At 41.4% G+C, this 23,610-nt stretch overlaps 1 protein-coding gene and 1 long non-coding RNA gene across 24 annotated transcripts in view; both read right to left on the reverse strand.

The window, feature by feature from the left end:
- Positions 1 to 23,610, reverse strand: part of ARPP21 (cAMP regulated phosphoprotein 21) — a 231,315-nt gene that overhangs the window by 88,383 nt on the left and 119,322 nt on the right. For all 23 annotated transcript variants that reach the window (XM_083404759.1, XM_083404756.1, XM_083404767.1 and 20 more), the window contains 4 exons: positions 22,279 to 22,429; positions 19,959 to 20,037; positions 17,464 to 17,523; positions 16,354 to 16,494 (listed from right to left, as the gene is read on the reverse strand). In XM_083404759.1, coding sequence (XP_083260885.1) covers positions 16,354 to 16,494; positions 17,464 to 17,523; positions 19,959 to 20,037; positions 22,279 to 22,429 — 431 coding nt within the window. The remainder of the gene's footprint in view (positions 1 to 16,353; positions 16,495 to 17,463; positions 17,524 to 19,958; positions 20,038 to 22,278; positions 22,430 to 23,610) is intronic.
- On the reverse strand, positions 9,064 to 10,002 carry LOC310660559. The gene is made up of 2 exons (XR_014503513.1): positions 9,756 to 10,002; positions 9,064 to 9,519 (listed from the first exon to the last, which is right to left on the reverse strand). It is a non-coding gene; the product is annotated as an uncharacterized lncRNA (long non-coding RNA).

The following is a 23,610-nucleotide window of genomic DNA, read 5'->3' on the forward strand; positions in this document are numbered from 1 at the left end:
CCTGGCATCAGCTCACTGCCCTCGCCCGCCTCTGCCATGCTGCACCGAAGCAGCGCCGTGCCCAGAGCCTCCGCCTGCTGTGGCCACCACGGCACGGACGTCAGGGAAGAGGCAGAGGCTGGGTGTGGCGTCTCCGGGCATGAGCTCACCACCCTCACCCGTCTCGCTGAAGCAGCGCTATGCCCGGAGCCTCCGCCCCTTCCCCGCCGGAGGAGCGGCCCTCCAGCCGCTGCCCACTTCCTCCAGCCCCGCAAAGCTGCCGGCAGCGCCGTAAAAAGGTTGGCAACTCTGGGAAACGGAGGGATCTTTGCACCACGGCGCAAAATATACTTAAGACGGCTCACAGGCTAGAATGTACAGCATTGCACTGGAAGCCAATAAGCATTAGCTATGTGGTGCCATGCGATACTTCTAACCATGTGAAGAGCTGCTGGCCAAACAGTCAGGCAATATCCATCATGGTCCCACTTTCCTAGATGGTCAAGCTGCAGCATAAGGGGACAATCCTTACTTGTCATATAGCTAGAGACTACAGACAATCGCTTTACCTCTCTGGGTAAGGAAAATTACCACACAATATGCTTTTAAGCTGCTATCCAGTATTTTTGTTACCTATTCCCATTCTTCTTTCTGGCCGGAGCAAAGAAAAAAGACATTGCAGGTGGGAGGTAGAATGACATTCTCACGAGGGAGGCCTATCTCATGTTGTTTGCAGAACCATTATTTCAAAGTATCCTTCAAAGGCCAGTGCTCTAGGAAGTGAATTCAGCATCTTTATTGAACAAGTTTGCTTTATTATCACTCTGTAGAGTTGGTTTCTCCAGTACAGCAAATGAAGGAATAAGTCAGTTATGATTAAGCAAAATTATTCAGTAAGTTGTTGGTTACATTTGCTACAGATTGCTCTGATTCTTCCTTCAAAATGGCAACCAGATGGAAGAATGTGTATTTTACCATATATTTCCTTTTCTAGCACTGCTAGAACTATTAAGGGGGAGGAACCTAGACCCTAATTCATTTTATTGATTTACAGTATACTGATTTTATTGATTTACAGTATACTGAAGCATGTTACATGTACCGACATAAAAATAGAATGAGCACTTGTTCATTATCTTAAATAACTGAGGTGTGTTCTTCTAATAATTGATGAAAGCTCACTTTTCCTTCATTGTCTTCTTTATCTAATTAGTGTTTAACCATGTCAATGTATTTTAAATGTACGTGGCAAAGGTTTGAAGAAAGATGGAAGAATGAAGGGACTCAAAGGCTGCAAAAAGACAACATGGTTGAGGAAAAGGAGCATGGATGAGATAAGAGGAACAAGACAGTTTAGCAGAAGATGAAGAAGATACCATGAACTTGTATTGGCCACAGTTGGAAACAGAATGGGATTTGTGCCAAGTGGTGCTCAGCCACTGTAATGTAAGGATGAAAGGAAAAGATAAAGAAACTCGTACCTGAATATGAAAAAGGAGAGATGAAAAGAAGACAGAACAGTCAGTACAGGGATCCATATATGCCCAGTTCTTTAGCTGCTGCCTCAGCATGTCATTTTAAAGAATTCGGATGTCAGATACGTCTTTGAGGGAAATGAATTGCAATCCTCTAAGCTTACTGTACACAAAATGGAAGGATACCTTCCCAACAGCTTTCCCTGGATCACCCTTTCTTGAAATATCTTGTGCATCCCCACCTAGATCCAAAAGTGGTGCCCTGTGACCATGAAAACCACTTCTCACAGCACACTCCTTGAGTAGAGTGATAGAACAATGAATAAGATGCTTGGACTTCATCAGATTGGCACTGGGGGTGCTCCAGGAGTTGGACAGAGGGGCCTGGTTTTCCTAATAGAGGCACAACCTGCATGTTATAATCATCAACCAACAAGACCTGCCCAAGGCATTTTGGAACCATAAATGGTGCCCACCTCAAACAGGGAAGTTGGGGTGAAGATCTACACCAGGAACAAGGGTGGGAGGAGACCAGCAGCACCTCCTAGTCATCAAGAGGCCACTGTAGATGTAGCATGGGGTGGGCCACTGAGGCAGATCCAGCTTCCAAGCAGACACCACAGCTGTTGCTGCTAACACAACAGGAGCAGTTGCCCGCCCGAGGCAGTTGCCTCACCTTGCCTCATGGGTGGGTCGGCCCTGTCAACCCCAGACTACTTGAAATGGGGTCCACATGAAGACTTGCTGCCTCCTTTCCCCACTATGTATAGAGATGCCACCAGGTTGTACAGTTGTATCGTGTGCGTATGTTCTACGTCAAAACTAGCCATGGCTCGGAACCCGAAGCACTACATATTGTGGAAGGGCAATATGGCGGTGGGATGTTGCTGACAAATCATAATGCAGGTGTCATTTCAAATAGGCAGGGCCTAATGTGCAGGAGAGTAAGGGCAGATGGAAAAGAGAAGCAAGGACAAAAATGAAGAGAAGACAAGAGCCCTGTTCAAACATGCCCTCCATAAGTTCTCAGAACACACTAGTCTTGCACACAGAATGCACCTCAGCATATGCGCTAGACCTGCCCCATCAGCTCTGTATACACTAACTCTACTCCTGATACTCATGTACTGAAGCAGAAGGCCTGAAGAAAGAATCTCTATGCATCCAGCTAAATGCACCTAGGCTCCAAGTGCCTCCATCTTATGGAGCACTTATTCTCATGGAGAGCTGACTCCAAAAGGTTCCTTAATGCTTAACAGGGATATTCAGCACTACAAAGGACAGATAAGAAAGACAGAGCCCCCCAGATTTAGAACTGTTTGGAAAATACTTGGGATGGCAGTGCCATTCGGTGACAATTAAGAGTACATTACTTCTAGAGAGCTGCAATACTTCATTAAGAGATCTCAGAAACCTCAATACATAAATGTGTTATTAGAATGCACTGGATGTGGAAGGCGAGCACACTAGATGTTTTCAGTGAGGTTGGTTGCAGAATGAACGGAAACCTTTAGAAGCAACACTGTTGAAAGAGGACAGCAGCTGCCCAGTGTGATTGCAGGATAACCACCACAAAACACATACACATCCCAAATACAAATCTAATTATAAAAATATACCAACAGGCGGCTAATGCAGCTGATATATGTTCCCCCCACCCCAGGAGTTAGAAAATTGCTGCTACAAATATAATTCAAATGAATGGAAAAGTACTGTGCAGATTTAAAGCCTGACTATGAAGGTTTTCAACTGATTTTGCTGCATTCATCCCTTCCTCCCTCGCCTCCCAAATTTCTGTTTGTCTTTAATTCCAGTCAGCTTTTCATCATAATGCCTTCTGTTTTCAAGGACTAGGGTGGCATAGCATAGCTCACTTTCTTACATTATTTTTGTGCCCATGAATCATGCTTTTATAGAATGCAAGGTGATCTCATCCTTTAAAAAAAAAATGTTAATGGCAATTAAAAACTTGTGAACTACATCGCTGCAGCAGTGGGCATATTTTCTATGACAACCACTCCATAAATGCATACGTATGATGAAGCAGAGGTGGCGAACTGATGAAGAATAGCTTTGGGATGTGTGACTGGCTGTTTGAATGCATTGTCACAATAAGGAATCGTAGTGTTACCTAAAGGATAATCTAATTCAGGGGTCAGCAAACCTTTTCAGCAGGGGGCCAGTCCACTGTCCCTTAGACCTTGTGGGGGGGGCGGACTATACTTTGAAAAAAAACAACGAACAAATTCCTATGCCCCACAAATAACCCAGAGATGCATTTTAAATAAAAGAACACATTCTACTCATGTAAAAACACACTGATTCCCGGATCGTCTGCAGGACAGATTTAGAAGGCGATTGGGCCGGATCCGGCCCCCGGGCCTTAGTTTGCCTACACATGATCTAATTCAACTCCGGCACAGATTAATTTCACCCATTTAGTTTCTCATTTCCACCCTTTTACATTCAGTTGTTTCTCATTTCCACATCAGTTTGCAGATTTTAAAACAAAGTTTACACAGAAATCCATACGCATTCGCATGTGGATGTTTTCCTAATATCATATTTTGTATGCAATTTGACACAATTATGTACGCATCTTTGGTTGGGTAACTGTATCTCAAAATTTCAAAAAGTGTGAATTTCCCAGGATAACTGTATTTTGAGATCACATGCTAGTTTGGGAAGTATGAATTAAATAGGTTTGCATTATGATGGAAAGTAAGTGCATTTCTTCCCTGCCACAACCAGGCCAATGCAGGAAATTCACCACCACGGCACCCCTGATAGGTGGCCACAAAGCCCCCACTTCAATAGTTCCAAGGGAGGAAAGTCCACCATCTTTCCACTGTCAAACAGCTCCTACCATCAATATTCACAGTTAGCATGAATCCCCAGTGATACCTTATCCCTGCTTCTCTTAATTGTTTGGTGGCAGTCTTGGAAGCCCTGCCTCTCCTTAGCGTCTCCACAGTGGCGTAGCATGGGTTGTCAGCACCCAGGGCAAGGCAAGTAATTTGCGCCCCCTAACCCATGGATTTTAGCACTCAGAGAGCTGCGAGTGCGAGCGCACCCCCCCCCCAGATGTTGCGCCCGGTGTGGCCGGCCCCCCCTGCACCCCCCACGCTACGCCACTGCGTCTCCGCACTCAAATCCTGCAAAAAGAGAATGTGGCCTTTGTTCCTAAGGGTTTGCATAAGAATGTCTTTATGCAGCAAATAGTAACAAATGCTACTATTACATCCCTTGAAGGGTGGGTTTTTTGGCTTCAAGCTGAGGCTTCAGTGAGCTTTCTCAATACCAAGTCTGAAGAGAGTCAAATTTGGCACCCAATCTTTCTACCAGGTAGGTGGGAATCATGTTATCATTTTCTAGCTGCAGGTCCTAACAGTCTTCTCACCCAGTCTTCCTGATCAGCAAGCTTTAAAATTAATTCTCTCTGGGTTTTAATTTTTTTAATCTGGCTCGTTCTGGTCACTAAAACCTAGCCTAGGCATAGGCAAACTCGGCCCTTCAGATGCTTTGGGACTACAATTCCCATCATCCCTGACCACTGGTCCTGTTAGCTAGGGATGATGGGGGTTGTAGTCCCAAAACATCTGGAGGGCCAAGTTTGCCTGGCCTAGCCCACTGTTTTTTCTATGTCTATTAGCCAACCTCTTAATTTCTTGATTTTATGTGATGAACTTATATTGCCTCTTTTTAGTAAGTTCAACATGCAGGTTAGCAATTTGGCTGGAAACCATCTCAAGTGAGTCAGAAACAGGGGTTGCTGTATCTCCTTTACCTACATATTTATTCTTAGCTGTCATCTGAGAGGCTTCAATTATGCTGCCCATCTGATTCCCCACTTTACTGCTGCTTAAAGTATGTAGCAAGATTAATTAATTTTTTTTACTAGTCGGTGTGCCTTGTTGCATATCTTGCCTGAGTGGATATTCTGAGAACGGTTTTTGTTGGTATAACCAGTTTATGGGGTGCAATTAAGTCAGGAGAGGAGAAGAGCTCTGGGCCCAAGCTGTTTCCTTAGCACCCAAACATATGAATCCCTCAACATGATACTTCTGTTAATAGCTTTTTAAAAAGGTGGTTTTTTTTAAGCCTCTGCACTACTCGTGTTCACTTTGTGGTCTCTAAAACTCCTAGATCATTTTCATGCGTACTGCTGCCAAGCCAAGTGTCACACATCCTGTATTTGTGTCCTTGGTATTTCCTATCTAAAGGAAGAACTTTATATTTATCTCTGTTGAAATGCATTTTGTAAGTTTGGGGCCAGTTCTCCACCCTGTCAAGATAATCTTGAATCTAGCTTGTGTCTTCCCAGGAGCAGCTGAGATGCAACTGAAACAGATGAGGACCACTGAGGCAATCATTGATGAGTTGAAAAGCCCCCCAAAATACCCATCATAGTGTAACCCTAAGTTCTGAATTTCCTGGGGTTGCATATGCATGGTTATAAACAAAACTTTACTGCTTTTCTTATTTCTTTATCTTTATTTGCATCAGCCCTCTACCTTTCTAATGCACATATGTGTATTGAGTGAGAACTGGGGAAAGGGAATAAATTGGGGGGGGTGTCTTATGGGATTACAAAAAACTTTCAGCATCACAGAATTGCTACACTCACGTGCAGTGTAAAAAATATATGTTATTTTCGACGCCTTTAAATCAATGAATTTGAAAGAGGGATGGGACGGCACTAAAACCCTTTTGACATCACAGTATCACAGCAGGAGACCCCTGGGAGCAGTTGTAAAAAAAATGTTTTTGTTTCTTTTCTTTAAAAGATCAAATGGAGAACAGCTGACCCACACACAAAAAAGTGTAATGATGGCATTTGAAGTGCAAGACCCATGGGAGCTATTATTAATTACTACTACTACTACTACTACTATTACAAATTTAGGAGGCCTTGGGCAAGTCAAATAAAGTTTTAGGGTTAGCCACTGCTCTTTTAAAGACTGTATCTACTTTATTCCAAAACTGGTAATTTTAGAAACCAACACTTCTCCAGTAACATAGTATTATATATAATATTGTATTGTATAATATCTCTTCCATAACCCAAGAATAACTTTTCTTCTCAACTGATGACAATAGAAACCATTTTATGAATGGATGTGGTATGGACATTTCACACCACAGGTGGAAATCCACAGTAATTTTAAAAGCACTGACAATGAGCCAGTTTGCATAGAATGCTAAGCCGCCAAACCATGGCTTAGAAAGAACTAGTAAATGTGAGGGTTCCCAAAGTGAATGCTGCAGTTGCAGCTGCCGCACTCCTCCCTTGGTCTAGCTGCTTCCACACAACTCAGGTTTGGCTTAGGGTTACATTTGAGCTTGAGCTCATGGCTGGGAAAACCCAGCCAGATGAGTAGGGAATGAATGAATGAATGAATGAATGAATGAATAAAATAATTATCATGGTTTCTCACAGTCCAGAGATATCACAAAGTGCAATCGAAGGTTTGCTCTTTGTTTATCATACGTGGATTGTCTCTAGTGAGACAAACGACAATCCTAGGTTTGGACATAATGATGATGATGATGAGTCAAACAGTAGTTTAGCCCAAGGTAGCACAAGGAACAGCACAGCAGCTGCAGTCCTCACTTTAGATACCTGTATGTTTGCTTGTTCGTGATAAGCCATTGTTTGGCTTAGCATTATGTGAAAACTGGGCCAATGAATGGCAGTTCCAATGATGTGGAAGCTTGCACTCCTAAAGAAGTGTCTTTGGAAGTATGCCATGGACTAGTTTAATATTGACTCATAAAATAATGCAATTTAGGGAAGTTTGCACTATTATGTTACAGTACATTACATTTCCTTTGGTAGTTTTCCGTTTTCCAAGGTCAGACTAAAGACTAATTATTTAAATTTTATTTATGGCAGGATTATACCCTTGAATTGGCAGACTGCAGTGTTTAACAAAGACTGTAATGATTGACTAATATTTAACTAACATTTTATTACAGTGTAATAGTTATAAAGTACATGGCCACCCTAATTCCAAACAAATTAGTTTAGGTGTTACATTATACTGAAAAATTAATATCGGGGACATTAGAGATGGTTCATTACTCCCAAGTTCTGTTCTTGGATACATGCAGAACAACTTTTTGGAGGGTGAGGGAGCGCTATACGTCAGGGCTAAGTTGAAGAAACAAGAAACCTCAGAGAGCAGCAAAATCTGTCAGATAACCATAATAGCTGCAGAGTCAAAATGGTTACAATTCTGTGCAATGATGAATAAAATGGCAGTCCCTCCATTTTTCTCTTTTAAATGCCTTTTCAACACTTTGTATCCACCGCAAATCTTTCCTCACCCTGCTTAAGATATCTGGAGTGCTATTCTGGAACAGATCATAATCTTAATCACTCAGAGCAAATATCAGTGCTGAGCAAATCCACAGAATCACATTAGCTACTGGATCAATAGATTACATTTTGTAAACCGAACAAAAATAAACACCTATTCCTCATAACTTAGGACAGGCACATTTGATGCCAGAAGGTGACTTTGGGCATTCGTGTTATAGCACAGTTCCATATGGCACCTACTCCTGTGAGTTCAGAGTGTTCAGGTGGCTCACTACCACATTTATGGCCAGCTTAGCTTTGAGCACTGGCTCCCCTGCGGCCATACTGTTGGAATCGCTACCAAGTTAATTAATAAACTGACTACTCTGTGGGATTTTAGAAATGAGAAGGGCACACGCTTTTCTGAGCTCCTCCTTTCTCATGTATAAATGAGCCTGATGATTCATTCCCTCTTAGGCAAATGGGTGTATTATTTATGGATAACATTTATGGGGTAAAACACTACTTACTCAAACGGATTTAGGCATGTGGAACCTCCACCAGCCCCTCACATTTTCTTCCAGTGTGTCCTTGTTAAGGCTGCACATTGGCTTGGCAACTCTGGCTGTGTTCCCTTAGCTTAGCACAATAACTCAGACTTTCAAGCTTAGCGTGATTTACTGTAAACAAGCAGCATGCTGGTGTACACTGCCCAATTGCTCCCCCGTTGTTCCACCTCTAGCACAAGCAACTTAAACAGCTTCCTGTTATATCTGACCAAGGATCATAGTTTCTTGCTCCCTTGTTGTTGCTGGCATCCATCTGTCTTGATAGGCAATGGAGTGCACCTTTGGGGATGAAGTCAAACCATTGTATTAGCAGAACCAAAGTGACCTCCCTGGGGCACAAGCCTGGGCATTGTGTATGGAGGTCCTGGGCTGCCTAGACAACAAGGCCCCTCTTCCTGGCCTTGCTGTTGTGGAATAAAGGAAAGCAAAGCAATACATTTAGCAGTAGCTTGGCTGCCAGAGTTGCCAGGAGGAGGAGCACATGATGCCATCCAACCATCTTAGGGACTCCATTCCAGATTTGTGTAGGGTTTACTGCTTACCCTTTCCTTCTCCTGAAGATATCCCACAAGGCAATGGAGGATTAGGATCAGAGTTTTCCCTCTCCTAGATGGGCAACCTTCCTAGGCTGATGAGCCCTATCTGCCCCTCACTTCTCTCTACAGGATGTGCAGAAACCACCTTCTTAACCCCTGGACCCATCACTGGTCTCATCCATTCAATCCACTGGAGCCTGTCTTCACATACAAGGGAAGTCCCTAACTCATGGAGGATTTAAGACTCTTTGGCTACCCTCACCTGGTTTAGCCAGTCAGCTGAAGCTGTTTCCCGGGGCGCAGCTGCTGTTGCATGCTGACAGCTTCTAGGAGCCACAGATGAGAGCTGAGTGCATGGTTGGGACCAAAGGTGGACAAACTATCCCACAAGGAGTATGGTGTGTCCACCACCAGAGGCACTACGCCTCCCCTAACACCCCATGCACCCCTAACAAATCACAAAAACAGTGTGCAAGAAGAGAGCAAAGCATACAAGCCCATGAGTCCTTAAAGGCTAGTTCACATAGCACCCAACCATGATACGCCATCATGTCTGAACATATGTGGAATTTATTACATTGCTCATATGACACAGTGGCACAGTTTGCATGTGATGCCAAGTCAAACCATAGCTAAGCATGAACATACAGTGGTACCTCTGGTTACGTACTTAATTCATTCCGGAGGTCCGTTCTTAAGCTGAAACTGTTCTTAACCTGAAGCACCACTTTAGCTAATGGGGCCTCCCACTGCTGCCGCCACGCGATTTCTGTTCTCATCCTGAAGCAAAGTTCTTAACCTGAGGAACTATTTCTGGGTTAGTGGAGTCTGTAACCTGAAGTGTATGTAACCTGAAGTGTATGTAACCCAAGGTACCACTGTACAAGTGCACAGGCATTCACAATAAACACCATGGCTGCTTTGCTCCTCACCCAGTTGAGCTGCCATCAGCTCTCCCTACCCTGCCCCCTGAGCATTACGTCTGAACCTGAACTCATCGTTTGCTTCCCCCAGATAAACTACAAGCAGTAAGCCAAGAACAAACCTTGGTTATAGGCAGTGGGTTGTCTGGAGACAAACAAACCACATGCTGAGGTTTGGACATGACTGCAAACCAAACTAGTTTAGCTCCAGGTAGCCCCAGGAGAACCAGGCAGTGGCGTAGCGGGGGGGGTGCAGGGGGGGCCGGCCGCACCGGGCGCAACATCTGGGAGGGGCGCGCGCTCGCACTCGTAGCTCTCTGCCCCTACCTGGCTCACTCACTCTCTCTCACTGCAGTGCTGGCTGTGCGAATCCGATCCGAGCCGCCGGGTCGCCGCCCACTGTGGAGGGGAGGGTGCCAGGCGTGTGGTGTGGAGAGAGAGCGAGGGACTATCTGGGGGAGGGACAGTGCAGCGGGGTGGGGCGCAAATTACTTGCCTTGCCCCGGGTGCTGACAACCCACGCTACGCCACTGGAACCAGGGAAGGAGCAAAACAGCCATGGTTTTATTGGGACTACCCCCATGTGCATTCATACTTTATGTTGCAAACCTGACCAATAGGGCACTACATGCCACAACAGACCACCTGAACTTATGTTCCAAATGAAACCCAAAATATATTTTGCTTTGATTAGAAAATGAGATCCTTAAGGCTAAATTCTCTAGGTATGAACTAGCACAAACCTAGGGGTTGTTTTTTCCCCCTATTACCTAATTTCCCATGCTTGCATATTGCACTTCTTAACAAATTAAACCTGCAATCCAATGCAAATTTACTTCTGAGACTTATTTCAGAGCAAACATTCAAAACTGAGCAGTAAATATAATATCTTATCTTTGGGAATTTTCACGTTGCTGTTTTTCAATTCCTGCTGTTTGCTAAAATCATTTTCAACCTTACTTTGTCCTTTGCCTCCCAGTTTTGTTTAATCTGTAGATCTGGAAACCATTTTTTTCTTTCAAATCATTAAGAAAAATGTGCAAGCCCCACGAGAAAAAGAGCTAGAGGATCCCACATATTACAACCTATCTGACTGACACAATGGCTTTAGTAATTGCTCTCTGAAGTTTTCAGTCAACACCTAATGGGATATACCTTGTAGCCCACATAGCTCCAGCTTCCACAAAATTATAGTTTTATTTTGCATTTTAAAGAAATCATTCTATTAATGACCAGAGCTTTAAGAGAGTGCAAGCTGTGTTAATGTGAAATTAAGAGGTTTTCTAGAATAACTTTATTCTGTTCTAGTGGAAAACTTTTGGCAAATTTACTGTAATTGGTTTTAAAGACATCAAGTTATCAAGGCTGGATTGCTTTATGGTAGATTGGGAGATATTATCTAGGTACATATAGAGAAAAGATAAAGGAATTGTACATTGTTATTTGTTTGGAAACCAACTTGGTACTTGTTCAGATGTAACAATCAGAGTTCAGTAAGTCATGGGAAGAAGTATTTGTCCAAATAAAAGCAATTACCTTACAAAACGTATCTAAATGTCCAGAGCTGGCTCTCCTCAATCTTTTCACGGGAGATAATATTAACTTAAACCTTTAATAAGACTCATAACAATAAGATGCTGGGACAACTTAGTAGGTGCTGCTTGGACAAATTGGTACAACAAAGAGTGGCAAATAGCACTTGTGGAAAACGGAAAAAATAAAATTAGCACAAGGCCAGAAACTTCCTTCCTTCCTTCCTTCCTTCCTTCCTTCCTTCCTTCCTTCCTTCCTTCCTTCCTCTCTTTTCTTTTGTAACCAGCTTCAGAAAATTTATCTTACAGTGCAATCTGATATATGGCTGCTCAAAAGTAAGCCCCACTGAGTTCAATGTTAGATTTACGGTCAAATAACTGGGCAAAGGATTGCAGTCTTCATTTCTTAAGCCATACTTTCCTCTGATGTCCGAACCAGGAAGCTGTGGTTTAAGGGCCCCAATGAGCCAAAATAAGAAAGAAGGATCTGAGTCTGGTTTGGAGGGTGTCCTTAAACCAGAGTTTCCTGTTTCGGATGTCACAGGAAACTGTGGCTCGAATGATTATGATGGTAGGAGGGAAGGGAAGAGATGAAGATGCCACAGAGTGCAATCAATACATCTGAACTGGCCTACTGCTTGCTGCTGAATTTCTTAAAGAATAATTTAAATAGATATATCTGTATAGCTCTAACGGATGGCTTCTGCACCCATGTAACTGGTACAAGATGTTAGCAGTGAATCAAGCCCCTATGTTGCTGACACGAGGGATAACAGATTCAGTGTGGGCAGTACTACCCACATTATATTTCAGCTATGACATATTTGGCACAACGGAATATGTAACATTCTGCTAACATAATTCTTATGCATTATAATTTTGCATTAGGATGCTGGAGGAGCATCAAGGATGCCCAGAGCCTGTGTGAATCATAGAATAGAATCATAGAATCATAGAGTTGGAAGAGACCACAAGGGCCATCGAGTCCAACCCCCTGCCAAGCAGGAAACACCATCAGAGCACTCCTGACATATGGTTGTCAAGCCTCTGCTTAAAGACCTCCAAAGAAGGAGACTCCATCACACTCCTTGGCAGAAAATTCCACTGTCAAACAGCTCTTACTGTCAGGAAGTTCTTCCTAATGTTTAGGTGGAATCTTCTTTCTTGTAGTTTGGATCCATTGCTCCGTGTCCGCTTCTCTGGAGCAGCAGAAAACAACCTTTCTCCCTCCTCTATGTGACATCCTTTTATATATTTGAACATGGCTATCATATCACCCCTTAACCTCCTCTTCTCCAGGCTAAACATGCCCAGCTCCCTTAGCCGTTCCTCATAAGGCATCGTTTGATAATGCAAGATACAGTCACACCAAAGTCAGGGATGCAAAAGAGACCTGTGAACAAGCACAAAGGATTTCCATGCAAGCACAACCCTTGCCCGTCGTACTTTATGGCATGCCACCACAGACCTTTCCTTAATGTTTTGTTGACTGGGGTGGGGGTATGGGATTCACAGCCCAATGACTTCTAGTCAAACTGAGCATAATAAAAATATGTTCCGGACACTAGGGCTCTGAAATCTATAAGGTGCTGTACCTGACACCTCACCCACCCTCTGAGACTGGCTTCTCATTCATTTCAAATGAAGGGTTATATTTAACCAGAATTCTCCATGAAATGTATGGGAGAACATACTAGTAAATAAATAAATAAATAAATCCAGGTATACTGAGTTATTATTGAATGGCGGCCAAATTTTCCACCCCATTCATGCATGGCAAAACAGGAGGGCTACTTATTTTCACATAGTTATTTTCATGAATCATTTTAAGGAGGGCAATGTTCTAGGGAGAGAATCATGGGGAAGAAATGTGAGTGCTTGGTGTGGAAATTGTAGGATTTTTTGACATTGCCAGCACACACATGGCAGCAAAACAAAACAAAAAAGGCTTCAAGAAGAGTGACCTTCAGCCTATGGGTATGTATAGTTTAGTGCCCCATCCACTTCCTAGATTTGAGCACCCATTTAATCTCCAATAAACCTTTGGCGTGAAGTCAAAGCTACAGTCTCTGTTTTGGATCAGCTCCAGTGTGTACACAGGTCAGTTGAATGGGGGCATGTCTGCCACTAGCTAAAAACCATGAAGAATAGGTGAACTCCTCATTCACTACAGCCTCTTTCAAACCTTCATAAATATGTTGATTGAATGCACATAAAAGAGTGTTATTGTACGTGAATCCACGGCTTGTACATGCACAGCCAAAGGGAGCTCGTAAGTGCATATGGTTCACACATTTAGCCAAATATGTGTATGTTGTGGATGGGCTAACCAGCAGGTTCCTCTCTTCTCCCTATAAGTTTAGTGAATATAACTGTGGGAAACAGTTATTCTTCTTATAATAATAAGTTGACCCTCATTAATGAAGAGTCCATGGAATCTGTGTATCATTTCCTGTTCCAAGCATCACATGAAAATTGTGAAACTAACACAGAAGGGGAATAGAGTGGTAGGGAGGCAAAAGACAACTACTTGTTAGGTCAAGGAATTCTGGGTATGTGATAATATCACATAATTAATTTTGAATTAAACAAGCAGTTCTTTGGGAACAGGTTTCAAGGTTAAAAAAGAAACCTGGGGTGCTGAGTCTATGCAACGGTTAGCCAAAAACATTCGTGTCACCTTAAAGCCTAAGAAAATGTGCTGTTTGGGAAGCAAACCATCTAAATTTTATGGCTACAATATGTGCTATTGAATATTCTGGATGTATGCTAAGAACCATTTCCAAAACTGACTTTCTTAGAGTAAGATTACATGTTAGACACAGATGAAAGCCTGAAGGCTTCTTCTTCTTTGCAAAGCAACTTCCAGAGGGGGTAACAGAAAAGTATTTGGGGAATGCTTAACTCTTCCCCTGTCAGACACTTTTCTGCTGCTACCTCCCCCAGATAATCCACCTCCCCATGGAGGTGAAGGAAAAGAAGAGCTGTTGTGTATGATTGCTGGGCCCAGAGCATACCGTATTTTTCGCTCTATAAGACGCACCAGACCACAAGACGCACCTGGTTTTTGGAGGAGGAAAACAAGAAAAAATATATTCTGAATCTCAGAAGCCAGAACAGCAAGAGGGATCGCTGTGAAAGCAGCAATCCCTCTTGCTCTTCTGGCTTCTGTGATAGCTGCGCAGTCTGCATTCGCTCCATAAGACACACACACATTTCCCCTTACTTTTTAGGAGGGAAAAAGTGAGTCTTATAGAGCAAAAAATACGGTAGTATACTCCTGCTTCTTATGCACTGTTAATTGTTGTTTCTGCAAGCTACTTAACCTAGAAGCAACTATTTGCAATGCATGCAGATTTACAAACTTTTTTGAATAAGCCTTTATGTGTGTTTTCTCTCTCAAAGTAATTTAAATGTGTGTGTTTTCTCTTAGATACATATTTCCATGTGTGCGCAAGGCAAGAACTGCCAATAATTGCAGGGAAACATTCAGAGAAGTGAGAAACTAGGGCATTTCATATAGAAATGTGCAAATATTGAATTCATCAGTTATCCAGACTTTGATTAGCTGAGCCAGTGACATAGCTGTAGAATGTTCATGGTTACAGAATGTTCATGCACATTTCAAAGGTCAGGAAACCAAGTTGTCAGAATGTCTGCAGTCCAGTTTCTCTTAAGTCCTGCAAAGAAAGTTGTCAGTTTGGGTTGCATTAGAAACTCAGAGCTAGGGACAGGAGAGCTTAGTTGATCAGGCTGAAAACTTCGAAGAAGCAGAGAAAATAGGAACAGGGAGCCAGAGGCAAACAGTATGAAGGAAGGAGCAGAGAAGGTAAGAAATTAAGAAACAGGAACTAATGAACTAAGGCAATAAAGGGCTAATAAGTGAAGTGGGTATAGGGGCTAAATTTCAGACATTTATCTGAACCAAGCATCCCATTCTTTGGATGCAGACTTGAAATTTCATGCAGGACGAAACAAGTTTCCATTATTTGCTTTATCCAGTGATTTCTTAGAGAAGCAGGGACACCAAATCATCCAGAATTCCTTCATCTTCATGGGGTGCCTAATTTATTTTAATTCTAGTAGCAAATCAAACAGCAGTTTTCAGTTCCCTACGCTGAAATTAACAGAACCTGCATCCACCAGAGTTCAGCACAAACAACAGAGCGATTGCAAATCAGCTTGATCAGGCTGACATGTCTCTTATAAACAGAGTGCACTCTAAGATTGTACCATTAGGCATCAGACATTAGTGTGTATTGTGGTATTGTCATTTTAAAATGGTGGTCTGTGCCTTCTTGTTGTGAGTTGCCTTGGGTACCTATTGAGGTGGAACTGGAGATAATTTTTTTTTAAGAAAAAGAAATAAATGAAAGCATTCCTGCCTACCCAGTGATATAAGAAGCAACTCTTTGCATTTTCTGATGCCCATTTTCTACACAACAGATGCTCTTAGCTCATTTATTATGCAAAGTGAATTAATTCAGAGACAATTTCTCAACTGTGAAAGGGTAATGATATATATGGAAAAACGTTGCATTGGAAGAACAAAAGTGGAAACCAGATAAGGAACTCATTGTTCAAAAGGAGAGTCCTGTAAAAAGAAAATAGGGAAGAGAATGCCACACAATACATTTACCCTTTCGAGAAGTATTACACGTAATAGTTCGCAGTGCTCCAAGTAAAAAGAATAGTCCACAATTTACTTTTTCTACGCTCCAACATTACAGCGGTAATGAGGGGCTAGGAAATATAACATTCCATTCCAGAGGCACGGCACAGCTTTCTTATCAACAAACAACAGTTAGATTGATTTGCTTCAATATATTTCATGTCCTCAGTGTTCTTCCAAGGACAGGCATAATGAGACTCCACATGAGAATGAATGGTAAAATAAATATTTTTTAAAAAAATGTATTACTCAAATAGAACGAAAGAACAAAGGAAGAAAACACCTGGGATGCGATAAAGGGAATGCACTTCAGCCGATTCTTAGCAAAGGGAAATAGGAGGAGAACAGTGAGGTGGCACTTACATTCTCATATTGCTGGTCTTGTTGATAATTACAGATTTCCCAGTCTGATCCACGTTGTGATCCATGCCAAAGTAAGCTGCCACTCTGTGCACTAGCATTCGCTGATATGACGACATCTGGGGGAACTTTTTATAATGATTACTGGAACAAAACGTCAAAGGGCTCAATATGATGCAGCCTCTGACATGATGGAACAATAGCAGTCCACTTTTAAAACAAACAAACAAACAAACAAACAAACAGCAACAGCCACCCATGATCTTTTAAAGCATTAGTTAATGGGCAGTTGTCAGATCTGGTATGCCAAGTCTATTATTTTCATTAGTTTCTTTAACAATAACTCTCCCAGTCATTCATCCCAATATTCTGCATGTGTCAAGTCTGTGGTTAAAATATAAATATGCAAAATGTTTTACGTTATTGCTTTTTATGAGCAAAACAACCTGCATTATCTTATAGCTTTATTAAAATTGTCGAAGGGAAGAAATTGAATTGTTTAGTGTGATACTGGGTCTTGTTTTGCCCAAACAGGCAGGTAGGTATATTCTGACTAACATCAAACAAGCAATTGCATCAAACAATCTCTTTTTATTTCAAATAGCTTATGCAAACTCCTTTGAAATTAATGGTAAATGTACATCAGAAATAATATGAGCAGTAGAGCTCAGAAATAAATATTTAGCAGTAATTATTTAGTTGTATCCTGTTCTTCCTCCAAAGGGTTCTGGTGGGTATATGTGAAGTTATCTCCTTTGTCCTAATTTCAACCCTGTGGGGTGAGAATGCCCAAACTTTGCACTGGGACAGAGGAGCATTTTGAACCTTAGTCTCTGAAAAGTCTGTAGGTCTGGAGCAATTGGTGCCTCCATCCTTAGCTCCGAAAACATAGGACTGTCTGGGGGCATTTGCCAGTGAAACCAGCACAACACAATTAAGGATCCATACTAAAGACGTTTATCTAATTTCTTAGGGATGAATAATTACTAAAGACATTCGTTTTGTTAAAAGCTTGGTATTTTCATATTGCAATAATATTGCTCAAAACGAAAGTCTATGGGTGCCTGGTATAGTAGACAGCAAACAAGAAATCAATACTGAAAATTAACTTACCTGTTGTCACTGATAAAATCAATAATTTCCTGTTCCAGTTTTAACAGTATCATTCTATCCCTGTTAAGAAAATAATAAGAAAATCACTACTCAGGGTTTTTTTTTAGGAGGGAAGGGCGCAGAGAACTACAACTACTGAAATAATTTTGGTGTCTCTTTGCTCTGTCTCTTTACAACAAACCCAAATACTTGCTTATGACATGTAAAGATATTACAGTTCACATCCTGACGGCGGGAGGCTGATAATCCTGTGGCCCTCCAGGAGCTTTTGGAGTACAACCCCCTTATCTCTGATAATTGGCTATGATGGTGGTGACTGATGGGTTGGGAATCCAGCTTCGTGAGTGGCTCATGGTGGCCACCCATGTTGTAATAGAACCCCTGACATATCGTAGTTTCCCAATACCTCTTCTGCAGGAGTCCATAAAGGTAAAGGTAAAGGGACCCCTGACCATTAGGTCCAGTCGTGGCCAACTCTGGGGTTGCGGCGCTCATCTCGCTTTATCAGCCGAGGGAGCCATCATACAGCTTCCGGGTCATGTGGCCAGCATGACTAAGCCACTTCTGGCGAACCAGAGCAGCGCACGGAAACACCGTTTACCTTCCCGCCGGAGCGGTACCTATTTATCTACTTGCACTTTGACGTGCTTTCAAACTGCTCAGTTGGCAGGAGCAGGGACCAAGCAACAGGAGCTCACCCCATCGCGGGGATTCGAACCGCCGACCTTCTGATCAGCAAGTCCTAGGCTCTATGGTTTAACCCACAGCGCCACCTGCGGCAGGAGTCCATAGAACAATGCTAATACACTTTCTCCTTATGTGCATAGTCCTTTGCACCCAAGCCCTCATTATTTTGGTTCTGAAATAATGTATTACAGCCGGGGGGGCCCCCTAGTCTATGGCCCTCCAAATCACTACTCACATAATCACTGACCACGACCCATGCTGATAGGAATTACAGTTCAGCAATATCTAGAGGGATTATCCATGGGATAATCATAATGATAACAATAATAGTGATGTTTTGATACTTATCAGAAAATGAGAACTTGATATTGTTTTCTAATCTTTCTTGGATTGGAAATTGCAATCTGCATCAAATCGGAAGCCATCAAACTTATTTATTCATTCATCATAATGCATTATGATATACTATAAAAATGTATGGTGATATAATAATAATAGGACTATTAATAGAGTAAATAGTAGTTACAGAGTTGGTTTTTTAACTTTGATCATATATAAAAGTAAGGCAGATGTAGAGTCATATGATATAAGATTTCCTAACTCACTGGAGTTCTACAGGACTGTGATATCTGGGGATGGGGGTGGGGAGAAGGCATTTTACTCTTCCAAACAAAAAGAGGAGCTTTAAATGCAGGGATACCTGATTACCTATGTCAGTGGTTCTCCATAAAACTGATGTGTAAGAGTGTCTAAGGTGTAGCAGTTAAGAGGCTGAAAATGTTCACAGGACCTAGTCTGCATTGCAGCTGGAACAGATTATTATATTCTATTTCAAAAGCTGGTACCAGACTGAAGCATGATTAACCATTTCAATGGCAGAAAACATATGCTATGCTAAGCCGTAGTTCAGTACATGAACTTGTTATTCACTTCCCCCACCCCCCAAAATCCTTATCATCTTGTGTGACCACAAGGAGCCTGAAAGCATTTCCTTCTATTTTCAATGAATCACAGTTTGTCATCAGGTCCAAAGTAGGAAATGTTGGATAGAAATGGTTGTTGCTGTTAATTTTACCTATGATTTGACCAAACAGGAAACAAATGCTGTACTGAGGGTGGGGTGTGTGGTGCGTGTGCCCAAGACTCGTTCCTGTGGCACTAAACCAGAGTTTTGTTTTATGACAGCATAAGCCTAGTCAGCATTTCTGCTTATCCTGGGATCTGAAACAACTATTTTAAGCTGGGCTCCTCCTTATTGGGTATCTGTATTCTAAACCTTTCTGCCTGTACCCACCAGGTCTCTGAATCCTAACTCCACCAAACACACAAGCCTTGCATAATTCTGTGTGGGTTTTTTTTACTTGGCTCCCCTTATCACTGGCCATTTATGTTCACTGGGCATTAGCCTTACATTGCCAGAAATGTGTGATTACATGATCACAGATGGTTGTGATCGATGTCGATTTTGGCTAACTAATGTCAGAGCATTGAGGAGCTGCCATGACAGTGCCCACATCACATCTTGCAGTATGGCTATATTTGAGAAACACTGACATAGATGGCTGTGGGTTTTTAGATGCTGTGTTGCAGAGAGGTGTGTGGATGGATGTGGCTAACTCCCTGAGAAAGGAATTCAACTATGGGGAAAGGGAAAGCTTATGGAGTACTTATAGGGGTTTGTGCTAAAAATCAATACGCTTTCATAGCGGCATAGGTATTATTTTCCACACCACAATCACTCTAGGACTAACACCACATTGCTCCCAATTACTAAGTTCTCAAGCCACACACAAAAAAGGCCTACTTACCTGGGATTATTCTTTAATGTGTTAACCAGAAATTCGTGCAAATCTATGCCTGTTGAGTCTGTGTATTCTTGGCTGCAGTCTGAAAAAACACACATTACTAATAGTTTCATTTTTTTTTAAGGTAAAAAAAAAATTAAAGCCATTGTGTGGAGGAAAGTTTTCTCCTTCTCCAGCTGTCTGAAAGAATACCTAACACATGCAGGCTGTGACTTGCATCAGGAAAAAATACCCCATAGAACAGTGGGAGGGCACCCGTTCTTTATGTTCACTGTACCAACAGCTACAAGCACCAAGTACAAGTGGATATTAATTTAAAGTGCTGTGCTTTAGAATAATACAAGGGATGTATAGATCCACCTAAAGCCTTTCAAACTATTTGAACTGTTAATCTTGTGCATATGTGTGTGTGAAATACCAGGCAAGTTTTGGACATATTTAGTTTTGTTTGGGCAACCATGAGTGAGATAGAAAATCAAAACAGATGTGAAAAACAAAATGGCAAATCAGAACCACTTTGGGGATTTGATTGGACACAATGTGGGATTTTCCCCCTGACCATTTTATAAATGTGTTCATCTAGAACTGTACTGAATTTCACTTTGAGCAAAATTTCAGTGTGAATGTGGAGACTTCTACTCAAGGAACTGAATTTTGAAGAAAACAGAAGTCTTTTACAAACACTAGCACATTTCTCTGAGGGATATTTCACATCCCAAATACCCAAAGACAGCAGGGTGTGTTTTTAAATATTCTGTCCAGCTGAATCAGCCAGACTGATTCATTTTACTGCATTCACCAATGAAGTATACACCCTTTTTGACAATCCATAAAGCACCCATTATAATGTCACATGATGCATTTAAACGTCATTACACTGGCAAAGTGCCTTGCAGACTGCATTCCAAGCTACTTGTTGCATGGTATCAATAGAATGATATTGGATATGAATAAGAATCTGCATCATGCAACACTGGGAAGCAGTGACATGTGTGAATGTGTAGATAGCAATGAAGTGCATATATATATATATATATATATATATATATATATTCACAGTGGATTTCTAACATTGTCCATAGAGATAAGAACAAAACTTCATTCAAAAAAACCTATTGTAAATAAGCTGGGCAAGATTGGATAACCACAAATAAACCAGCCATCTGTTGACAATCTTGCACATTTCATGCGTGACATTTAAAATGCGGCAGGCAATTTAATTGTATATTAACTCATATTTAAGACTTAAGTCCATTTCCGAACAAAATATAAAAAGACAATGGCTCTGTTAGCAACAAGTTTCTGTGCTTGGACCTCACTCAACACATATGGAAGACTCTGCAAGAGCAGTGATAACTTCCCCTCCATACAGCAACTCTGGTTTTTTGCACAGATAGAAATATCTGCAGTTGCAAAAGCTCCCACTCTTCCCCTTTCTAAATATTGGGAAGAACTCATTGTAGACACCTGCCCTTCCACCCAACTGCTGATAATGATCATGGATCCGAGTCAGCATGAAAATATGGACATTGGCTTTAGAGTGTAGTGTGCCGCTAACAACAAATTATATGGCATGGCATGTGTTAGCAAAATTGGGTAGCTATTCTTACATTCATTTTCATGCAGTATTTGAAGTGGGCTCCTTGCAATCACATACAATAATTGTGTACATGCACCACATACAAACACACACTGAATGAAAGCTGCCCCTATATGGTTTGGTTGTGGTTACTTTTTCTCTACAGTGACGTTGGGGAGGGAGCTACTGCCTAAACCCAGGGTCCAACACTGGTCTCATTCCAGGGACATGCGGTGGGAGTGGGGGAAAGAGGTGAGTGAATAAGTGTATTGTCCTCCCCAAAGCAGAATAATTAATCCTCCCTCTTAATGCAGTCACTTATTTAAATTTGAAGTTAGCAGTATGTGTGACCCTCCAGTCTGAACAGAGACCACTGGCCACATATTAGGACCAGCAGAGTTCTTCACAGTTCCCTTGCTTTGCAGTTCCAGGCAGCAAGTCAAACCAGATTGTTTAATGAAGCCCCCTGGATTGGCTTTGCACTTGAGTTTGTGAGTCAGATTCAGGAAACTTGGCTTCCAAAATGCATTATGAAACTGTGCAGGCTTGTTAGATAGTATAGACATACTGCATATATTCCACAAACAATGTATAAACAAATACATACACTACAATCCCACAGACGTATACATAATATCAAATATATAAGCAACAAAAACAAGCAAATACATTCTTGCATTCCAAAACGTCTTCATACGTGACTATGATAGATGACTGAATAACGACTTAAATATTTTTGTTCACCTTTTGATAACATTCTTATCTTGGGTTTTTCACTGTTTCTATCTTTCTCTTTGTTTTTATTCTTTTCTTTTTCTTTCTCAGAGTCATCTTTACTAGATTTATCCTCTTCTTGTAGGCTGGGGAAACTTGAAAGCTGCAGTTGTATTGATTCCTGTTGAAAAAAATATAATAATTTAGGGCCAGATTCAGGAAACTTGGCTTCCAAAATGCATTATGAAGTGCATGCTTAGAAAAGCTGAAGCCAAACTGTCTTCTGTGAACTTAATATTAGGAAAAAAATTATTGTACTCTTAGGGACAAATTTTGCTTCCCGATATTTATTTTGCCTCCTGCTACTTATATAGTTTATGTCGTTTATATACCTCAGAGGATTAGGATTTAATTCTGAATATATCCTAACTTATTTGCTTCAGATTAATTATAATTTCCTTGAAGCAGATCCCACTGGACTCAGTGGGAAGCACTTTTAAGTAAAAGTGCCTAAGGAAAAGTACTCAGGAATGAGGGGGTTACAACTAAAATCTTAAAGATCAAAAGCTTAGGTATAAAATACGTTCCACTGGACTCAAGGTAATGCCTTTCAAAGTAAATGGACTGAGGACTGAGGCACCTAAAACCTAAGCACACTTAATTTATTTCTGTTTAAAAGTGAAATAAGGAAATTGGTGACGCCTACTTAGAATTAAGAAGTTAGAACTTGCTGCTGGTCAAGTGCAGCAGTTAAGTCTGCATATTAGATTACAAATAACTCAAATGTCCATACCTTCTATAAATATATGTATTACTGATGGGATCCCAATAACGTTAACATTAATCTCATATTGCTAGATCCATCAACTAGCACATTAAAATATATCTGAATGAGTTCTATCCAACGCCAGTCCTACTTGGAGTAGACCCATTGAAAGGGACCTAGGTTAGCCATGTTCATTAATTTCAATGGGTCTACTTTGAGTAGGACCAGCATTCAATATAACCCAAAGTGTAGTTCTTAGGGAATATGTTTTAAAATGTGAATGGTGGCAGGAGGAGGTTAACTGTTTATGAACCCAATACAGTAGACAATTACGTACATAATTGTCATTGAAATCACTGGAGCTTAAGTGGACATAACTTTATGTTAATTTACGGTCCGTGACTCTGAAGGTATAGTGAATTGAACTGAAGATTATTGGGGAGAAATACACAGTGAAAATGCATGGTTTATAGTTAGTAGCTCTGTCTGAATTTGTGGTAAACTCCCTGCAAGTAATCTGGCAAGCTGATAAAAGTGCAATTGTGTTGTTTAATTAAGGGAAACAATTAGAATTGCTTCTGCTATGTACACTCTAT

Source organism: Podarcis tiliguerta, assembly GCF_965153285.1.
Source record: "Podarcis tiliguerta genome assembly, chromosome: 12".
NCBI classification, from domain to species: Eukaryota; Metazoa; Chordata; class Lepidosauria; order Squamata; family Lacertidae; genus Podarcis; species Podarcis tiliguerta.